The sequence below is a fragment of the Phacochoerus africanus genome, chromosome 3, assembly GCF_016906955.1.
Source record: "Phacochoerus africanus isolate WHEZ1 chromosome 3, ROS_Pafr_v1, whole genome shotgun sequence".
Lineage (NCBI taxonomy): Eukaryota > Metazoa > Chordata > Mammalia > Artiodactyla > Suidae > Phacochoerus > Phacochoerus africanus.
In genome coordinates, this window is record NC_062546.1 from 19,112,248 (window position 1) to 19,133,898 (window position 21,651).

The following is a 21,651-nucleotide window of genomic DNA, read 5'->3' on the forward strand; positions in this document are numbered from 1 at the left end:
TAAGTTACTGAGTCAACTTTAGTTTTATTTACACATAGTGGAACAACCACCACTGTAAAGTCAGTCACCTTTGTTTTAGTTCTGTTTGTAAATACTAATATCTTCACTGATGTTTGAAGCCCAGGATGGCTCCGACCCAGACAAATCGCCCTGGCCAGTTCCGTCTGCCCTCACAGCCCGTCTCCGACGCCTAGTCACTGTCTACCAGCGCTGTAACCGCAAGGAGCTCTGCCGACCTGAAATCCTGGGCCCAGGAAACCAAGGATACTGGGTCCAGGAAGAGATGTTCCGGAGAACCTCAGAGATGGATCTCATCAACAAGGAAGCTCAGAAGAGGTAAAAGCCAGTGGCCAAAAGGGCGTGCTGAGCTGCCCACTGGGTAAAGGTGACAAAGGGAATGCTGACAGCTGGAGGGCAGGTGTATCCGATGTTCTCATATGAATTCAGGTTATCTCCAGAACCTATTAATTCCAGCCTCCAACTGCAGTGGTAGCGTCACTCTGACCGGGGGTCTGGAGAGCTCCAGGACACCCTCTGTTCACAGTTTCCATACTTGAGAGATTTTCCAACTTGACCCTCTGCCCTAAGTGGGACCCCAGTCACTGGGGATGTGGTATAAACACCACACTGGCATGTATCAGGTCCTGTTCTTTTAGTAGCAAAGTGCAGTGTGTGCATTGACACGGTCTTATTGTAGCCATCGATCCTCATCAAGCCTTGGAGAGAAATAAGTACCATGAAATGCCACCCCAGAAGGAAGGAGTTACATGCCCATCTGAGGGTTAAACTAAAAACAGCTGCTGAGACCAGCATAGGCTAGGCATGGCTCCATGAGCAAAGCTACAGTTCTTTGAGCCTTTATGGCTCTCCATCCTTTTGATGTATAATCCGGCGAATTAAAAGGACACCACATAGTGAACTCAATTACTTTTGTACACGCCTGGCTTTATGAAGTTTGGCAATTGAGGGAGATTTCTCCCACCTAGCCCCAAAGAGAAGAACCAGAGCCCCTTCTTTCCTGCTTCTCACTCTCCCACTGACCCCCTCACCCCACTCTTAGCCAACACCCTCTTGGGGTAGAGTACCGTGTCCATGAGCCCCTGGTAAAGACTGGTGGTATATAATAATCCAGGTCCCTTAAGTTATTATCTCAGTCCTACAGGATATAAAATCTAGAGGCCTGGAGTTCCCATCATGGCTCAGTGGTTAACGAATCCAACTAGGAACTATGAGGTTGCGGGTTCGATCCCTGCCCTCGCTCAGTGGGTTAACGATCTGGCGTTGCCATGGTGCAGGTAGCAGATTCGGCTCAGATCCCACTTTGCTGTGGCTCTGGCGTAGGCTGGCGGCTACAGCTCCAATTTGACCCCTAGCCTGGTAACCCCCATGTGCTGTAGGAGCGGCCCAAGAAATGGCAAAAAGACAAAAAAATAAAATAAAAATATAAAATAAAAAATAAATAAAATCTAGAGGCCTTTCTGTCCTAAAAAAGATGCATTGTGGGAATGTTCCCACAAGACTAGGAAGAAAGCCAGTGTGAGGTGGCGGTCGATTCCCCTCTTTGGACCAGTTTCTCCGTCTGTAAAATGAAGGATGTGAATTTAATGGTCTGAAAAGTCCCTATAGGATTCTCTGGTTCTGTGTTGTCCTACAGGGGGGAAAATAAGGCAGAATATTTAAGCTTATGTAGTATTTTTAAATTAAAATCTTTATCTCCCACAAGAGGAAATGAAGTAGATAATTTCTAAAATTGATGAATCAAGAGATACCAAGTACAAACACATCATTTAGAAATGGAGAGGTAAATTCCAGAAAAAAAAAGTTGGAAGTGGCAGTAGGATGATGGGCTGTTTTGTTAGAAGCCACTCTGCCGAACTTAAATAAACCCCAAGACAGACCGGCTCTCTCCTCTCTTGACTTCATGGGATCTCCAGGTAGGCGCTCAGTAAGTAGTCGTTGGCTTTTTGTAACAGCCACAAAAAAGGAAGCAGCTCACTCTCCCTTTCTGGTTGAACACAAGGTGGACCAGGAGAGAGCAAGCGGACTTCTGCAGAGCAGTATCCTCCTTCGGTGTCGTTTATGATCAAGAGAAGAAAACCTTTGACTGGACTCAGTTTCGCATCATCTCCCGTTTGGACAAGAAGTCGGACGAGAGCCTGGAGCACTATTTCCACAGCTTTGTGGCCATGTGCCGCACCGTCTGCCATCTGCCGGCGTGGAAGGATGGTGGTGAGGAACCTCTCTGTCACTTTATCCCAGGTGGGACAAGGAGAGAACCTGCTTAAGTTCAAGGCACAGAGTTACTTTAGGTGTCATTATAGCTGTGGAGCCTACGTGAAGAATTCAAGTAAAGGCAGTGGGTTTTGGCAGGCCCTAGTGGCCTAGTGGGTTTAAGGATCCGGCATTGTCACTGCTAGGGCGTGGGTTCAGTTCCTGGCCCTGGAACTTCTGCATGCTGCAGGCACAGACAAAAAAAAAAAAAAAAAAAAAAAGGCAAGTGGGTTTTTATATATCTATGAACTTCTAATTGAATCCACCCTCATAAAAATCTCTCTCCCAAAAATGATGTATCTCCAAAAATTGAAATTTAGATTAAAATGTCACAAATATCAACAAACTACTATTACTTACCTTTTCCAATGTGTGCTTTTTAAGTCTCAGAAATGTATTCTCCTGTGAGCTTTGCACCTTCCTTAGATAAAATCTCAACTGTTTTCTTATGTGTGGACTTGACCTGTGGCAAATAAGTGGCTGTCATGTTTTTAAACATCCCATGCTCCTATAGAGAGCCCTTCTGAGCAGTTTCTTCTTGGTTGGAATTTGCAGCAGCTTCCTCCTAGTCCCTCTTCTGCCTCGTTCTAATAGATGAACTCTCTCTGGACCATATGACTAGGACACCTGAAACAGTCATTGAGCCCACTCAGGGTGTGTTCTGGGCTGGCAGCAGCACCTACACCTACCCCTGTGTGGCCCATTTAGGCTGTTTTCATTAAAAGCAGGGAGCTGCATAGGGAAAGATCTGGACCTTGGAGTCAGGCTGACAAGACCTGGGCTAGAATCCTGGTTCTGCCACCTTGAGTAGGTTAGCTTATCTGAGCCTCCTTCCTCATCCTCGAACAGCAGTGCTGATGGTATAGCACAGAGTTTTTGTGAGACCTGAATAGCATACATAAAGTACCTGGTAGAACATGCTTACTGACGGGGGACTAATATTTCCAGAACCCGGGTTCTCACGCCCTTCCTTCACCCTCACTGAGTCTGCCTTTGTTTCATAAACACCGTCCAAAAGCTTTTCATTTTAGCAAGGCTACACATTTAAGGCCGCCTTGCTGAGGCCCAGGGGGTTAAGCTGTGGGATGACAGGTGCAGGGGCTCAGGTGGGCAGGAAGCGCAGGAGGGCCTCCTTAGTGACAGGCTCTGTGCTTACTTCTCCAGGCCCTCCCGATCCCAGCATCTACGTTGAACCCATCACTGAAGAACGGGCCGCAAGAACCCTGTACCGCATTGAACTGTTACGGAAGATTCGGGAGCAAGTGCTGAAGTGCCCTCAGCTGCACGAGCGCCTGCAGCTCTGCAGACCCAGCCTCTACCTCCCCGTCTGGTGGGAGTGCGGGAAGCACGATCGGGACCTGCTGATCGGCACTGCCAAGCATGGGCTGAGCCGCACGGACTATTACATCATGACTGACCCCCAGCTGTCCTTCCTGGACGCCTACAGAAACTATGCCCAGCACAAAAGAACCGACCCCCAGGCGCCAGAAAGTCTCTGTTGCCTTTACCAGACCAACTCCAAACTATATGAATCTCTTACGTATACTCAAATGAGCAGGACTTCTGAGTCCCTTGAAAATGAACCTGAGAACCTAGTGAAACTCGAAGGTAGGGATGATCATCTTGGTCTGCCCAGGAACAGCTTATCTGACGTGACTTGTGAAAACTTCATTTCTAAAGTTCAGGATGTCATTTCCATCACCCATGAGGAAAGTCTGCTGCCTGAGTCCTTGGAGAGCATGATGTATGGCAGGCAGGCTCTGGGCCAGGGGCCAGGCCCTTTTCAGGAGAGCCCAGGTACCAGTGCGGAGTCCAGACAAGATGCTTTGGCCATCTCAGCAAGCAAAGATGGGAACTGCCAGCCCGGTGGCCATGAGGCAGATATAGCCTCAGGCCCCTCTTTTATGGATACTTTAGAAGCAGGAGTTGCTCAGATGAACATTAAAAATGGAAAACATTTGTTGATGTCTCTCTCAAAGGAAGGGGAACTCTGCTGCAGCGAGGCAGGGCAGAGACCTGAAAGCATTGGGCAGCTGGAGCCCAAATGCTTAGCCTCCCCTTCCTTGGATCAAGGAAGTGAGAGCGGGTTTGTAGACATGTGCAATCTGAGTGTCTGTGACTCCAAAAGAAACCTGTCATCAGATCAGCAGTTAATTGATTTATTAGAAAACAAAAGTTTAGAAAGTAAATTGATCTTGAGTCAGAACCACAGTGATGAGGAGGAGGAAGAGGAGGAAAACGAGGAGGAAAACCTAGACCTGGTCACCGGCACGCGGGAGAGGCCAGAGGTGTCACCTCTCACCGAGCCCGCTGCTCACAGGGCAGGAGAGAAGAGCCGCGGCTTCCTTGCAGACGAAGCCAAGAAAGCAAGCCTGGAGGCCAGGAGCCAGCACCCTGGGCCGCAGGGCACTTTTCTCCCTGCAGCCTGTCAGTGTCACTGCAAACACACGGAGAGGTGGATGCATGGCCTGGAGAGCGACGAGTTTGAAGTGGAGAAACCCCCAGGTTATAACCCAGACCCGTACAGAAGCAAAGCCAGCAGTGTCACAACGGAGGGTGAGCCCCCTGCCATCCCCTCAGAGCTGTTTCAGGTGAAGCACGAACTTCTAAAAGAACCCTGGAAGGAAAGCGCAGAAGGAAAGCAAGGGTTTCCTGCATATCCCGAAGGGAGTGAGCTCAAGTTGGAAGATATGGATTTTGAGAATAAAGATGATTATGATAGAGACGGAAACTGCCAGAGTCAAGGTACAGTGGGTAGGATCTTATATTTTGGATAAGCCAGTTCTCACAAGACAGGGAGGGCAAGTGAATGGAGGATGTTAAGAGTTTTACAGCTTCTGGGGAGTTCCCACTGTGTTTCAGTGGGTTAAAAACCCAAATAGTATCCACGACGATGCAGGTTTGATCCCTGGGCTCACTCAGTGGGTTAAAGGATCTAGCATTGCTGTGATCTGTAGTGTAGGTCTCAGATGCAGCTCGGATCCTGCATTGCTGTGGCTGTTTCAGAGGCCGGCAGCTGCAGCTCCGATTTGGCCCCTAGCCTGGGAATTTCCATTTGCCATGGATGTGGCCCTTAAAAAAAAAGAGAGAGGGAGAGTTTTATACATGCTGGAATGGGCCTTCTGACACTCACCATGCATTTAGAACCAAAGGTCTCAGGTCTTGCTCTGAAAATGAGAAGAACGGCTTGACTGATCATTCCAGAAAATCGAAGGTGATTATAGACGTGGTAGCCCCTTTGCTGCGTCAGCTGTGTGGTCTGGGCCTGGGCTGTGTGCTGTCATGTGATGGATGCCAGGAGTGGCATCAAGGGGAAGCAGTTAGTTCTTCCACTAGGTAAGGTGCTTCAAACTGGGTAAAAGAGAACAGCCTGGGAGTGTCAGGAACTTGTAAGTTAATATAGGTGCAGTTAATTTTTTAGGAATGCTACAAAAATACAAATCAATGTGTCCTTTATTAATTTAAGCAAAGATAGTGCCATTTATTCACGTCGTCGTCAAAGCCCTGTAGTGTAATGTCGGTACATTGAGCTGAGAGTTCTTTTAGTAACTCAACAGAGAAAAGAATTACCAAATTACAAGCAACTCAACAAAAATAATAGATTTGATCCTTTTTTAAAAATTAATTTCAGCGCTTTATTTTCTTTATTTTAATAAATGTTATTGGACGGAGCATAGGTGAGATGAAATCTTGGATAAGGGTTCAAGGTAGAAGGGATTGAAATGTTGAGGATCTCGGTGACCCAGAGGTGTGTCTGTACCTTTCAAGGATCTGAATACAGTGGTTGGAGATCCTGAGCAACAACAAATGGTCTTTCACTTTTTCACTGTGTTTTCCTGTCTTCAGGCCCAAAAGGGCGTATTAGGGTGAACAAAAAAATAGTTCTCTTTATCCTGGGAAATGCAGACAGTCAGGTAGCACAGGGTGTAGAAGAGCGTGGCTGAGGGAGAGCCGCCCCAGCGCCTGGGTCCCTTGGTGGCCGTGCTGGCCTTGCTACGCTGGGGACGGCAGCAGGGAACTGCCTAAGTTCTGGTGAGCGTCACGCACACTCAAGGTTGGGGGGCTCCCATGTACCAGTGCTTTTCAAGGGGCTTTTGCAGACCCCACAAGGGGTCTGCCACACAGGAGATGCGGAATAGGTGGGGCGGAGAGGGTTCGCCCTATTTCTGAGGCTAGAAACCCACAGCTGAAGCAGCAGCAATTAGCACGGCTGTCATGGCCAGCCCCCTGGTCTCCTGGCTCCTCTTCCAGGGTTTTCTCACTCACATCATTCTGCTTAAATTCAGCTTCTCTGCTTGTGTATAACTTTCAGTGGCGCTCCCCACAGGATCTAGAATGAAATTTGAATTTTCTGCCATGGCCTACAGAGCTTGGCGTGACTAGGTGATCCTGCCCTCCAGCCTCCTCTTTGTCCCTGTCCTGGGCTGTCCCTTTCCTCTCCGTGTCCAGAGCACCCTTCCCCCACTGCCTCCTCATCTTCCTAGGTGGTCTTTCTGTCAAGAGGCCCTGTGTACCAGCCTGCGCTCCTATCAGTGGGTTCCCTCTTATCCCCCACCCTGGCACCTGGTTTCTTTCCCTTTGTAGCCCTCCCCCGGTTTGTAATTGTAACTGTTCACTTATTCTTAGTGGGTTTTCCTATCTTTCCCTCCTGAAGCTGTAGGAGCCTTACAGCATCTGTGCCTGGTTATCCTTGAATCCTCTGGCCTAAAAGGCCCTGCGCCTGCCAGGCCCCCAGGAGACATGTTGCTCAGTCAAAAGTGCTATCTGCACATTTATTTATTTCAGAGGTGGACATTCCTTGTCATTTCATCATGGAGAGGTTCACAACTTCTCCGGGGTGTTGCACTGTGCTCAGTTCACTCCCTGTCGTCACTGTTAAGTGGATCTTTGCAGTTTTCATTTCACAGTGATAACAGGCCTTCACCACTGAAGAGTGAAAGAATGAGTCGCATTTACGTTTCTTCCCATCAGTGAAGTAATTTAAATGTTGTAGGTTTCTTTGCAGCATTTTTTGCGGAAATGGGGTCCATTTTACCTTGTTGTCAGTTTCAGGACTTTTCATCCTTCCTCATTAATATCAGCCTCTTGCTGTGTTCCCTTTCCTGGATTGTCCCTTCGAATGTACCAGAGTATAATTTTTGCACTCCTCGTCCACTACAGCAAACGTGAAGCTTCTTTGTGGTCATTAAACTTTGTTGTTGTTGTTTGTGAATATAAGTGCCTAAATGAGTAGCCCTGGAGAAAAATCTGCCTGTATGGCTGAACTGATGCAGTTCTCCTAGAAATAGAAGCCATGGTAATTAGGGAATCTGGGGTTGGTAGGTGCAAACTGTTACATTTAGAATGGATAAGCAATAAGGGTCTACTATACAGCACAGGGATCTATGTCCAATCTCTTGGTATAGAACATGATGGAAGATATTGTGGGGAAAAGAATGTATATATATGTGTGTGTGCATGTGTTTGACTGGGTCATTATACTTTAAAAATAAATTATAATTTTATACTTTATAAATTTATAGCAGAAATTAGCAGTAACTCTGTGACTCCACTATAATTTTTTTTTTAAATCAATTTAAAATAAATCAGTGCTGAGTTCTCCTGGGGTGCAGCAGGCTACAGACCAGATCAGCCATCCTGATCTTTCAGATCAGTTACCTCCCAGGTGCCAAATTCATTTTTGTCGCTTTTCTTCCCAGATTATCCAGGGAAATACTCTGAGGAAGAGAGCAAGAGCTCAGCCTCGGGCATCACGGGAGACCTCGGGGAGGACCTCCAGGAGGTGCGGGCTCCCACCATCGCTCAGCTGCTCCAGGAGAAAACCCTCTACTCCTTCTCCGAGTGGCCAAAGGTACCTCCCAGAACCGGCCTTCTCCACCCCAAGCATCCTCAGCTTTGCATTCTTTACTTTAAGCCATTTAGGATAGGTCTGAGAACAGCTTACTGTCCTAAAGAGGTATTAGTTATGTGCCGTTAAAGGTTTATGCACCTAACGAGACCATCAGACAAAAGTGTTCACTTGTCTTCATATTTACAGTGCTGCGGCTTTAACCTACATTGTCCAGACTGTAGCATTTATTTTAAGACTTGCGAAGTGAGTACATTTGTGTGTGCCCTTTGCTAATCAACTCCTTCTGGTTAGAAAACTTGCCACTTGATTTCAAGGGACTTTGTGAATTTGGGTAACTTGGTACTTATTCCCCTGAGCTTTTGTTCTTTTTTATAGGATCGTGTGATCATCAACCGCCTCGATAATATCTGCCACCTGGTGTTAAAGGGAAAGTGGCCCTCCACCCAGCAGTACGAGCCCTCAGCCATGCTGCCCACCCCTGTGTTAACCAGCAGTGCTGGTTCCCGGAGCAGCCTCTCGGAGCCAGAGGCCACAGAACACAGCTTCAGCAATGGCGCAGCGTTGGTGGCCCAGATGCAAAAGGTAAGGCCGCAAGAATGCTGGTGACCTTGAAACAAGGAAGGGGGACACTGTACTTGATTGAGTCATTCATTCAACAAATGCTTACTGAGTGGGTAGGATTTTTTTTTTAAATAAAGCCACGGTGTTAATGGAGCCATCTAGATTTTATCCAGTAGGCAGAAGAGGCTAGTAAAGGTTTTGGAGGGGGATGTGCTTGATGAAAGTGCATTAGCAGCTCAGCTGGGGTGGTGTGCAAGTTCATGAGGGAGGAGGGTCAGGAAGGGGGTGAACCTCAGGGGCTGGGAGGCAGGTGGGCATCTGAGAGAGCGATTAGGTTCTAGACTAGCCTACTGGCCGAGTGGATCCAAAGAAGAGAGGGAATTGCCAGGCGTGGCGTGAAACGGATGAATGCGTGAGGAAAGGGAGGCGTGGATGGATTGGGATGTTCAGCACTTGGGCAACTGAAAGTAGTGGCAGCAGATGGAAATTAAGGAAATCAAAGCAGGAAAGAGTGCTCTAAACTCACACCTAAAACTCAAGTTTGAGGGACATGATCACACCGGCTCTCACTCTCAGCTGTGCGTTGGACTCCACTGGAGACCCTGAAAAGCTATGGATTCTGGAGTTCCCACTGTGACTCAGCTGGTTAAGAATCCAACTAGTAGCCGTGAGGATGCAGGTTTGATCCCTGGCCTTGCTCGGTGGGTTAAGGATCCAGCATCAACACAAGCTGCAGCATAGGTCCCAGATGCAGTCCAGATGCGGCACTGCTGTGGCTGTGGTGTAGGCACTTCCATATGCCATGGGTGCGGCCCTAAAAAGAAAAGAAAAAAAGGAAAGCCACAGATTCAGAATTCTTTTTTTTTTTTTTTAGGGCCACACGCGCAGCGAATGGAAGTTCCCAGGCTAGTGGTCAAATCAGAGCTGTGGCCGCCAGCCACAGCCACAGCCACATCCACGGTAATGCCAGATCCGAGCTTCGTCTTCAGCCTACACCACAGCTCACAGCAATGTCAGATCCTTAACTCACTGAGCGAGGGCCAGGGATTGAACCTGCGTCCTCATGGATACTAGTCAGATTCATTTCCGCTGAGCCATGGGAATTCCTGGGAATTGTTTTTTAACTTTTCAGTTGATTCAGAGGTACCGCTGAGGCTGAGATTCCTTACACCAAAGTCTTTTAACAAACTGCCCAGGTAATTTAGCACTAAAGTTTGAGAAGGCTTGAGTTAGAAGATCTTCTCAGAAGCTGATTATGAGGCCTAAGGAACTTGGGCCTGGAGAAAGAGCAGACAGTCAGCCACAGAGTTGGATCTCAAACCTCTCCTGTGTGTTCGCAGGAGAGCTTCTTGGCTCCGGTTTTCGCAAAGGATGAACAGAAGCACCGGCGTCCTTATGAGTTTGAGGTGGAGAGGGAGGCAAAGACTCGGAGCCTGGAGCAGTTCTCTGCCCCCCATGGGCACCCCCCCATTGTCCTCAACGGCTGGCATGGAGAGTCCGCCATCAACCTGTCCTGCACGTCGGAGGGGTCCCCAGGAGCCACACCCCCTTTCCCAGTGAGCGCCAGCACCCCTAAGATGGGGGCTATCGGCTCGCTTCAAGGAGCCCTTGGCATGGACTTGTCTGGGATTCTGCAGGCTGGCCTCATCCATCCAGTGACCGGACAGATTGTCAACGGAAGCCTCAGGAGAGACGATGCTGCCACGAGGAGGCGGAGAGGGCGACGGAAACCTGTTGACGGAGGGGTGGACCTCATCTTCCTGAAGGAGCAGACACTTCAGGCGGGAATCTTGGTGGGTATATGAGGCCATTAGGTACAGCTGGCGACCGCTATACACTGAACAGCAAACTCCTCTTCCTCAGACACGACGATTTTTCATTCGTAAATCTCTTATCCCTATTTCGGTTGTCCTACTTACCTTTTGTTGTCAACAGTTGCTCTCAACTTTTCTAGAAGTAAATAGGTATTAGTCCATCGAGGACTCTTAACCCACACGCAGCCCAGAAAGACGAGCCAGGAGTCTCTTCTTTTCAGAAAGCAGCAGCCCAGCTCCAGTGTCTCGGAAGAGCGCCTGGGGAGCGAACGAGCAAAGCCAAAAGCAATCATTACATGTGGCGGCTGTGCTCCAGGTCGGCGGGCTTTCCAGGAGCTGGGATTTGGGAGCAGGAACAGGAGTCGGGGCGTTCTGAACGTTGACCCTTGATCACCGAGCCCCACTTGGCTCCTCTGTAAAGTGCGGTCGCAGCATCTCCCTGTGAGGGTCACCGAGATTCACTAAGACGTTCTCAGCTCAGAGATCTTTGTAAAACAGGAAAGGTCAGAAGCTGCACACCTGGCCGGAGAGGCCCTCCGACATTGCTTCATGTGTCGGGGGTTTCTGACTTTTCTCTGTATTTTGGTTTTTTCCATTTACTGAATTTTGAGCTCCAAAACAGGAATCACATTTACTGTTTTCTTATTTTAAAGGGAATAACAACGAACAGTATTTATCGAGTGCTTCATATGTGCCAGGCACCGTGGTCAGAGTTTGACCTGATGGTCCTGTATGTTTTTCACAACAACCCTGCGAGGTGTTGTTACTATTCCCATTTTGTAGATGAGGAAACAGAGGCTCACAAGCATTAAATACTTTGCCCAAGATTGTGCACGTAGTAGATGGCAGATCGGGACACCAAACCAAGGACTTGATTCTCTAGAGCCGGAGAGCAGTGCTGTGTTATCTGGTGTGTGTCTCCCTCTTCAGCTTCCTCTGTAATTTAGGAAGCTAAAATGTTAGGTTCTTTCCCAGTCCAATTCTGTTAAGTCTCTGTTTTTTAATTTGTTTTTTGTTGGTGGCGTGTAGCGGCTCGATGTGGGATCTCAGTTCCCAGATCAGGGATTAAACCCAAGTTGCAGTGGTGAAAGTTCTGAGTCCTAACCACTAGACCACCCAGGGAACTCCCCAGTCTTGCAAGTCTTTAAGAAGCCTGTCTCATTGTTTCAGAGGGGCAAAGCCATATTTCCTGTAATGATTGTAGAGTTCCAGTAGAAGGAGTGAACTTTCTTTCCTTGGGCCTGCAAGTATTTTGGAACACATGTTATGCAGACGTTTATTTTGCACCAACAGTATACTTTATTAGTAGACCCAATACCCGGACGGGGGCCAGTAGGGCAGGCGTTTGCAGTGTGGAGCGAGGACCAAGTGAGTCGGATGCCATGTGGCGTTCTCTGTTGTGTGAATACCTGTGAAGAGGACCATGGGGGAGCAGGAGTGGAGTGGCCCATGTAGCCAGGACTGTCAGTGACAGTGACAAAAGCAGCAACGTGGAACCTGAGCCAATGAGATGGCATGAAAGTCTAGGACGTAGACGAGAGGGGAGAGGAGCAGCCCTGTGGAGGGGACCCCCGACGTGGACAAGAGATTGCGTGGGGGATTGCTGTTCAGGTGCAGGCGGGTAACAGCCTGGGGACAGATTCAAAAGGCCTCCGCGTTGCCCTTTGAGAAACTAGCTTTTGTTCTGTCATGACGAGCTGCACATACTTGTTTTCCCTTCGCCCAGGAGGTCCACGAAGACCCAGGGCAGACTCCCCTGAGCACCTCACACCCCCCTGAAGGGCCAGTGCCTGCCACGTCGACCCCGGAGCCAGCCCCGGCAGCCGGCAGCCAGGCCGAGAAGGCCATGCCCGGCAGGAGCCTGCTGGACTGGCTGCGGCAGCAGGCCGACTACTCCTTGGAAGTTCCTGGCTTCGGCGCAGTAAGTGTGTGTCAGGCTGCAGAGACCCCCCATTTACTTCCCGCCGGCCGGGGCCGCCTTTGACAAGGAGGGTGCTGAGGGAGACTGGGGCCTAGCAAGTCCGAGAAAGCTGTGTCCGCCAAGAATGTCATTTTAAAGTGGAGGGAAAACAGTTTTAAATTCTGATTAAGTTTTCCAGTGACAGGAATTACATCCCACGTCAGAAATGCTGTGCCAGAAGGTAGACATGCAACATCTTAAGACGATAGAACTTGCCTAAGCTCAGACCTCTCTTCCCTCCAGAATTACCACATCCATAAGCTCACAGAGAATTCTTTGGGTTGTATAAGTGCTGCCACTTCATGAAAATGTTCCTGTATGTTCCTTCAAGTTAATTAGTTCTAGTTACTGCTAGTTAGTTCTAGTTACTGCTTTGGGATTTTTCCTCAACTCCTCTTACTGCCTCTGCAGATGAGGAATCTGAGCACTGGAGTCTTCTCATTTTTCTTTTCTCATTTGCTTGTCCACTCCACCACCATCTTTGTCCTGGGTTCATCTCATTAGTAAGATAAGGAGGTGGAAAGCCCACCAGAAAAGGAGAACGCATTCACAGAGGCACAGCCTCCAAAGACAGACGAAACCCACCAGGGAGGCAGCAGTGAAGAGAATGATTCAGAGGGGAGGGCTAGGGATTAAGCTGTACCCTGAGACACTGGTGGGTCAGCCAGGCGCTCTAGGCTAGGCTGGAGGGCCAGGAGGCCCCCACCGGAGGCCTGTTCTCCAGCTTGCTTCAAGGAGAGAGCCTAGGTGAGGGCTGGGTGGCTGTTTCCTTCAGCCTAACCCGATGGGTCCTGTGCAGAGGGCCGTGAATGAGAGAACAGCAGAAGTGACTGAAAGGCACCGTCCTCATCAGAAGAATCAGAGGCAGAATGTTCTTGTAATGTTGGTTTCCATTTACCTCCTAGAATTTTTCAGACAAACCAAAGCAGAGGAGGCCACGCTGTAAGGAACCTGGAAAGTTAGACGTCAGCTGCCTGAGCGGGGAAGAGAGGGTTCCTGCTGTCCCCAAGGAGCCAGGCCTGAGGGTAAGGAACAGGGACAACCGGCTGGACCCCGGCCTTGCAGCAGCTCCGGCTGGTGCGGGGGGAGGGGGGGTAGCTGCGCAGCCTTCCTGAGAGGGCAGGGGCAGCACGGGAGGCTGCCAAGTAGCGATGAGGGGTGATGGGTGTTCTGACCAGCAGTGTGACTTCTGTGACATTTGTGTTCAGTCTTTACCTCTGAAACGTTTGGTTTAAGTTGTTCTTAAACCATCCTCAAAGCTTAATCTCCTGCCCCTTCCCCCCCCCCCCCCGCAGTTTTAGAGAGTTCAGGGAAAATTACCTTTAACTCTTATCAGGAGTCTGTTTCCAGTGTTTTACAAACTGTGCTATTGGAAATTTTCATTTTCCAACCGAAGTTTCTCTGGCTACCATTTAAGACATTTCCTCCTAGTCTGTCCTCGCTGGCAATGAAAAACAGCTGACTCCAAGCACTGCCCTTTTCCTATTATAGAATCATGAGCCTGGAAGAGACTTCAAAGACATCTGCAGATACTTGTAGTAGAAGGAATCTGAGTTAATTATAGTTTACAGATGACTACAAATTCGGACTAGAAAACTCACAACCTCTAGGGGGCGGTAATAACGTTTCAACCAGAAAATGTGTTGAGCTTGGGCAAATGATACACAAATGTGCTTTTAACCTCCTTGAAGTGCCTTCTGCCCAAATAGGGTGCTTCTAAAGAGCCTCGTGGGGATCTGCCCTTCCTGGGTTGTCCTTGAAGCTCGCTGGCTCTCCTGAACTCCTTCCTCAGTCCTCTGCCAGCTCCAGCTTTCCTGGGTATGAACTCCCTCCTTGGTGGGATTTCCTGGATGCGGTTTCTTTTTTTAGCTCCAAGAGACCACCCACCCTAGTCATTTCCTCCTTGGGCAGAAAGAAGTTGTTACTTAATGTTCTCAAGGAGCTTGTTTCTGATTTGGTCCCTGGAGGATTACTCTTCTAGCAGCTCGGCAAACATGACCGCCCTCGTACTGCTGCAGCCACTCAGGGACGGAGGTGGAGCCAGGCTACTTTTGAGAAAGTTTGGCATGATGGAAAAGCTGTCCTCTCTTGCTTTATTCTCCGCAACACACCACCACCGCCCTCAGACGCAGTTACACAGTCCAGGCTGGTTGCACATTGGTTCCCATCACTCTGTCTGTCTTGGCCCCTGCATATGGCCTGCCCACGCTGTCCCTTTGTCATAGCACACAGGGTCACGCTGGTCGTCCAGGAGAGCCCTCCAGTTCTTACTTGGTTGAGTCTCTGAGCTCTTGGTGTAGTGACTTGTCAGAAAAACCACAGGGTTTCCCCCTTGGCTTCCCATTTCTTACAACACCTCGAACAATTTCCCTCACGCTCTCTAGAAATTAACGTTCATCACCCCCTCCCCCCAGAGATGCTGATCCTTTGCCAGAAAACTCATTTGTGAGCTGTTCTCGCAAGCCAGCTTCTTACCAGAGCTGGGCTTTCCCTCCTTTGTTAAGTAAACACAACAGCAAGAAGCCCTGCCTTGGGAAGGCATGGAACCGCTTGTCCTCCTGGTCCTCGGGACTGTGCAGCCTTCCCGCGTCCCCTCAGCTGTGTCTCCCAAGGTCCCTCCACCCCCACCACCCCAGGACCAGAGCCTCTGGGGTGTGCTGCACTCCTTGTCTCTCTTAGAGACCCTAGCATTTCTTCTAGAAACACATCCGGATCCCACAAGGAACTTCTGCCTTCCTTCAGCCCCTTCTGCATGTGTGCGCTGGAGCTCGGCTGGCAAGTCCCAGAGACTTAGCATCGCACAGGCCACAGTCAGGCTCAGGGATTCAGCTTTAAGAAGGCCCAGGACATGTGGTTGCTCGTTATTAAGTGTGTGTATGCACACACACACATGCCTCATGTATGTTATGTGTGAAATTAGATTTGTTTTATGTACTTGGGTGTGGGGTGTTTTGGGGGGCTTGTTTCTTAGCCATTTGGCGGTGAGTTGCAGAGGTGTCTTGTCATCCCTACAGAAGTACTTCAGCTGTGACTCCTGAGAATGTTTTCCCACATAACCAGTACCGTTCTCGCACATGTCAATATGAATAACATCTTGTAGCTAGCCCACGTTCATAGTTCCCCACTTGTCCCCAAGATGTCTTTCAGAGCTAGTTTCTGTTGTGTTCATTTTTAGGATTTTAACCCGGGATCCACATGCTGCATGTAGTTGTTAGGTCTCTTTCCATTCAGGGGTATTCGTTGGCTGAACCTACTCATCTTCCCGGGAGGAGTAAGGAGATTTCGGTCGCCACCTCCTTCTCCACCTCTACCCAGGAGTGAGGTTTCAGAGCTGGAATCGCAGGCCTTGGAATCAATGCTGCCATGAATTGGTGAAGAAGGCTGTCCTTGGGTCGGAGTGCCCAAGCAGTCCCCTGGAAGGGCAGACCTGCCCCCAGTGTTGCTGAGTGTCTGCCTCTCCTTCCCTTCCATCCCCTTGCCCTCCCCCAGCCTCCCCTGGGAGAGGAAGCAGGTTTGTTCCCAGGGAGTAATTACCAGGAGGGAGAGCTGCCAAAGCCCAGCTTGGCCGCTGTGTGTGGTCGCCGAGCTGGCGGGGTGGGGGCACCTGCCGGGGCGGGGCAGCCATGGACCAGCTAGAGTGACTGCCTCCCACACGAGCAGTGGGGCGAACCTCCTCTGCCGCCTGCCACGCTCTCCACCGTGGAGGAACCCCTGCTCTTCACCCCAGGGGCCTTTCTGCTGCCACTCTCCCCTCTGAAGGGGAGGAGGCGGCCAGCCTGGGCCTGCTGGGAAGTTCCCAGGTCTGCAAGGGCCCGGTGTTGTCTGCATCAGTGGTTCCAGACAAGGGCGGAAACGTCCTGATGCCTGAGGAGCACGACCTGAAGTTGACGAGCAGGGCCACGGGGACCAAAGGCTGCCTGGAGTGAGCCCTCCAGCTCCAGATGCCCTGATGAGCTCGAGAGAAAGTATGCTGAAGAATGTCTGCCTTGTAGCGGAGAGTCTGAAAAGAAGATGAAGGCATCGTTCCTCAGGCTGGCGTTTCTTTTCTCCCCAACAGAAAGACTTCTGAGATTGAATGTGCCCTCCCACTGGAAAGGGAAGGGGGGAGTTAGGACAGAGCAGTTGGAGGTCGCAAGGAGAAAGACACACCTGGGCCCTGTCCCTGGCTCTTGGCTATGGCTGTGCTACAGGGAAGAGGGCTTGGGAAGCCTTGTGGTCAAGTTGTGGTGACTGTAACCGGGCCCCAGGCTGAGGATGTGCCCAGCCGGGGCCTGAGGCTGTGGACTCCCCAGAATGAGGTGCTCTGCATTAGTGGGCCAAGATAGACTGGTAGGAAGTGGTGCCATTGGCCTGGCCCCGATCCGTCACTTCTGACTGTCTCTCCAGAAGCAGGAGCCAGGCGGGAATTGTTACCAGTCATCATCCCCAGACCCGAGCAGCAGCTGCCCGGCACCCTGCTGAGCCAAGCCAGCTTGGCAAAGTACTGGTGGCCTCTCGGGAGTGGGAGTAAGACAGGTGCGCTGGGGCCACAGGGCCTGGGCTCTCACGCCGCCTCTGTCCCTGACCAGCTGTCCCTCAGGGGCATGTTCTTCCCCCCTCAGCTTGGCAGAGAGAAGGCAGACTGAACACGACAGTACCAGAGGTTCCTCCTCTTCAGCTTTGCTAAACCAAGGCTTTTTGAAAAGTGTTTTCTTCTTTTTCCAGAGTTGAGCATCATAAAGCTTTTTTCCCACGATGACCTGGCTTTTCTTTACTATCCTTTGGGAAATTGAAGGGCAGATATAGGACCTCAAAACTAACATTATTTCTGGGGAACTGAGAACATTCAAGTGCACGTTTTTCACGTATCCGTGACCCTGTGAACTGCCTGTAAAACAGCTGTGATAATAGCACTGACCCCGTAGGGTTGGGGTGACAACTGAGATCCCGAACGTGGAGCCCAGGGTGCGGGGTCTGCTCTGTGCAGATGCTTCTCTAGTGGCCGCATCAGCCCTGCTGCTCTTCTCACGGCCCAGGAAGCAGCGGTTCCTCGTTTCTGAGCCCACCACACCCATGTGTACACTGCTAGCTAACTGAAACCCGTGTCGCCCGCTAACCTGTCTGTGTGCCCGCCCCTTCAGCAAAGATCTGTGGGATCATTTAAGAGTTGGACTTAGGTACCGTTGTCCTTTCACACCAAAACTCTGACAGGTGAACTGAGCTGTCCCAAGTCCCACCACTGGGGGTTCCAGAGTCAGGACAGAGATTCAGGTCTTCTGCTTCCAGACCCCATCTTCCTGCTCTGCTTTGTGGCTCCAGTTAAAAACCTTCCTGTGTCAGGAGGGAGGCGAACGTGGGGATCTGGCTGAGGGCTCGCAGCCACAAGTCTCAGCTGCTGGCCTCAGCAGCACTTGCGCTAAAATCGATGAAACTGAGAAGACAAATGGCCCTGCACAAGGATACCATTTGAACTAGTGAAGCGATTTTTTTTTTTTGCATTTTGTACTTGAAGCTAATATAATGGTACATCAGTTATCCCTCAATAAAAAGTCTCTACTGAGAGCTAAGGCCTCTAGCCAGTTCCAGCACAGAGGGCAGATCGGCCTGTGCGCTGTGAGCTGCTTGGGGGCTTTAGGCTGTCATCCTCGGGAAAGGAGACCTTTGGGGTGCAGCCCCAGGAGGCAGGAGAGGCCACTCCAGAGTACCTAGCCGTTTGCTCACCTGCCATCCAATAACTTGCAACATCCCGTGTCTCTTTGTTCTTTTTCAGGGGTTTCTTCCAGAAAACAAGTTCAATCACACCCTGCCTGAGCCTGTTCTCCGAGACACGGGCCCCCGCCGCAGGGGCAGGCGGCCCCGGAGCGAGCTCCTAAAGGCTCCCGCCCTCGTGGCGGACTCCCCCTCTGGAATGGGGCCTCTGTTCATGAACGGACTGATCGCCGGGATGGACCTGGTCGGACTTCAGAACATGAGAAACATGCCAGGCATCCCCCTCACGGGGCTGGTGGGGTTCCCGGCTGGCTTTGCCGCCATGCCCACGGGCGAGGAGGTCAAGGGCACGTTGAGCATGCTGCCCATGGTGCTGCCGGGAATGGCCACCGTGCCCCAGATGTTTGGGGTCGGGGGGCTCCTCAATGCCCCCATGGCCACAACCTGCACTTCGACTGCACCCGCACCTCTGTCAAGCACAACAAAGAGTGGCACGTCGGCGGCCGAAAAGACTGCAGAAGACAAGCCCAGCGGCCACGATGTAAAAACGGACACGTTAGCTGACGACAAACCTGGTCCTAGTCCGTTTTCCGACCAGTCCGAACCTGCAATAACTGCGAGCAGTCCTGTGGCTTTTAACCCGTTTCTCATCCCAGGAGTGTCCCCCGGACTCATTTACCCATCCATGTTTCTCTCCCCTGGCATGGGCATGGCTCTGCCGGCCATGCAGCAGGCCAGGCACTCTGAGGTGGTGGGTCTGGAGAGCCAGAAGAGGAAGAGGAAGAGAACAAAGGGGGACAATGCGAGCCCCAACCCGGAGCCTGCCCCCGGGGCCGAGAGGGAGCCGGGCAGTGACCAGAGCTGCCCCGAACCCAGGGCCTCTGTGCCCCCAGATAGAGACCACGTGGCACAGGCCAGGGAAGGGGGCCCCCAAGACTCAAATGGCGACACCAATTAGAACTTTTTCATTGAAGAAATTATTGTGACTTGTAAGTTTCTTATCCCATAAAGGTTTGTTACTTCCCTCACTTCACTGTCATAAGAACCTGTGTTTCCATGAGTAATATTACCTGCCTGATTTCCTGTCTGAGAACTGTGGTAACAGATGTTCATAGCCACATCATCAGCTAAGTGTCATTGACCTAGTGTAGGAGGCACAGAGTCCTCACTCTGTTATCCAGTCCTTCATTCCAGCAGCCGTAGTTAGTACAGGCGTGGGGACACGCCCTACCCCTTCTCTTCCAAGTTTCCCACTTATTTGAGGAGGAAAAATGGCAAAAGAAAGCCCTCTAGGGATTTCGTCTAGGGCCGAAGAAGAGAGAGCAGCTCTTTTTTCCAAGAGCTGTGTTGAATGGGAAGAATGTAATGGGGGAACCAAAAAGCACAGAAAAAGGAAGTACTGGTGCATATTTTTCAGTTGAAATATTTCCCTGTTTTATCATGATTACTAAGTGAGTAGGATAGGCAGAAGTATATAACTAATGGTTGAAACTGCATATATTCATTTCTTTCTAAAACAAACCTTACTGGTAGTAACACGACTTCCCCCTTTGTGGGTTTTCAGACACCTGCAGCCAGAAGAAATACGGACAAGGCATTTCACACACACGCATCCTCCCCTCCTGAAGTAAAAGGGGATTCTCAGTACACGCCTTGAGTTGTTGTGGTGATTGATGGGCGAGCGAGGGGCTCGACCCCGAAGAGCTGCCCACAGGGAAGCACGCGACTAGCACCCTGCCCCCACCTCATCCTCCTCAGAGCTGCCCTGGCCACCCAAGGGGCCTCGTGGGTTTCTTCTTTGCATTTCCTTCACCCAGACGCAGTGCAAGAAAATAGTCACTCAACACTACACTCGCCAGGGCCTCCTGTCAGGGCTGTTTGAGGCAGTCAGGCCGTGTGTGTGCCCCCTTTTAGAATGCGACTGTGAAGTTTTTTTCTCCTCTCTGGATTTTTGTCTATTCGGTTTATATGTTACAGTTGGACCCAGATCCCAGATTATCAAGTTAGCGGAGGAGACTACGTTGCAGATAAACATTATTCCCTCTTCCTCCGCCCCCCAGGCTGGGAGAACCCTGCAGGCCGAGCCGCACTCACCCACTTCCCTGCATCCTCCCACTCTTGGGCCCTCCCCTCTGAGGGTCTCACTCTTCATCCACGGTTCACACTCTGAAACTTGAAATAAGCTCGTGGTTCAGAACTCGGGGGCAAGGGCGCGGGGCTGTGCAGGAAATGTTGGAAGTGTTACTAGTACCAGTTTCACGTTTTGTTGTCACAATTTACTGTATTTTTTTATTTTTTCTGTTACAGTTTTGCTATAATTTATCAGAAGGTCCAAAAGTTTGACATAACTATTTCAGTTTGCATTATTTATTTATGATGCTTTTGTCAATGTCTTTTATACATTTGGAATTATAAATTATGTAAATGTTAAAATGAGCATCTCAAAGAAGTCTGTTAAATCTTGGCCGGGGAAAAAAGAAAAAAAAAATCAATCAGCTGTATTTTCAAAAAGTGGCGTCCCAGTTTTATGAATCAGAGTTATAAATGAGAAATTCTATAAACTGATCATATAAGAAAAAAGAATCCAATAATCGAACATATCCTAATATTTAATGACATCTTGTAGCATAGGTGGTCTCTAATGCTGACAACAGATTTCTTAGAAATGCTGCTCTCTCTATTTAACTAACATTTTGTTCAGTTTTGCCTCCAGTGGAAGCAGAAAGGGTTTTTTCAGCTGTTAAATCCTAAAAATCAATATAATTTATTTATGTAAAAAAAAATCACTCAATTGATATATTTTTGAACCTTTTAAGTACTAATTTTCTTTTTATCAAGTAGAAAAAAAAAATGTATTTGCCCTAAATCCTTAAAATACAAATGCTATAAAAATTCATGTATCTTGAAAGCCTTACTGCAAATGAGTATTATAGACATCCAGCAGAGCCTGGGTTTTCTTTGTTGTCGTTGTTGTTGTTTTGTATGGAAAAGCTGCTTTCCCCAGGTTCCACCTAGAACCTCCCGTAGGTCACAGGGTTCAATATGGATTTGATTTGAAAACCCACCAGCATGCTGAATCCCTTGTTATATCTTATCGAACCTGTATGTTAACCCTCTGGGTGTTTAGGCTTCTATTTGACTGCTATTGTGTCCCTGTTTGCAAAATGAAAATGACACTCTGTGGATTATTTGCTCTGTAAGGCATAAGTGCTTCTTATGATTTTTTTGACGTTTCCAAGAGCAAAAGCCAAATTTAAACTCTCTTCAGCAAACTCGAGCCTTTTCATCTAATTCCATTCACTCACAGCCATAACTTTTCTTGATCATTCTTCACCCCATGTCTTACATAATAAATTGTCTGTGATCTTGATCCTGGATTTAAAAAAAAAAAAAAAAAGTTTAAAAGTCACATTTGTCCTTGAGGAATTCAGTGGCACTCGGATGTCTCCCGCTGCCTGGGCATTTTGTGATTTCATCCTCTGCACACAGGGATCCACTGTCTTTCC

At 49.5% G+C, this 21,651-nt stretch overlaps 1 protein-coding gene across 5 annotated transcripts in view; it reads left to right on the forward strand.

The window, feature by feature from the left end:
* Window positions 1–21,417, forward strand: part of CHD6 (chromodomain helicase DNA binding protein 6) — a 148,404-nt gene extending 126,987 nt beyond the window's left edge. For 4 of the 5 annotated variants that reach the window (XM_047771070.1, XM_047771072.1, XM_047771071.1 and 1 more), the window contains 9 exons: window positions 120–336; window positions 2,021–2,229; window positions 3,436–5,016; window positions 7,971–8,122; window positions 8,498–8,704; window positions 10,024–10,476; window positions 12,224–12,418; window positions 13,363–13,482; window positions 18,207–21,417. In XM_047771070.1, coding sequence (XP_047627026.1) covers window positions 120–336; window positions 2,021–2,229; window positions 3,436–5,016; window positions 7,971–8,122; window positions 8,498–8,704; window positions 10,024–10,476; window positions 12,224–12,418; window positions 13,363–13,482; window positions 18,207–19,103 — 4,031 coding nt within the window. In that variant the 3' untranslated portion in view covers window positions 19,104–21,417. The remainder of the gene's footprint in view (window positions 1–119; window positions 337–2,020; window positions 2,230–3,435; window positions 5,017–7,970; window positions 8,123–8,497; window positions 8,705–10,023; window positions 10,477–12,223; window positions 12,419–13,362; window positions 13,483–18,206) is intronic. The other variant, XM_047771074.1, reaches the window with a different exon arrangement.
* Window positions 21,418–21,651: the final 234 nt, after the last annotated feature.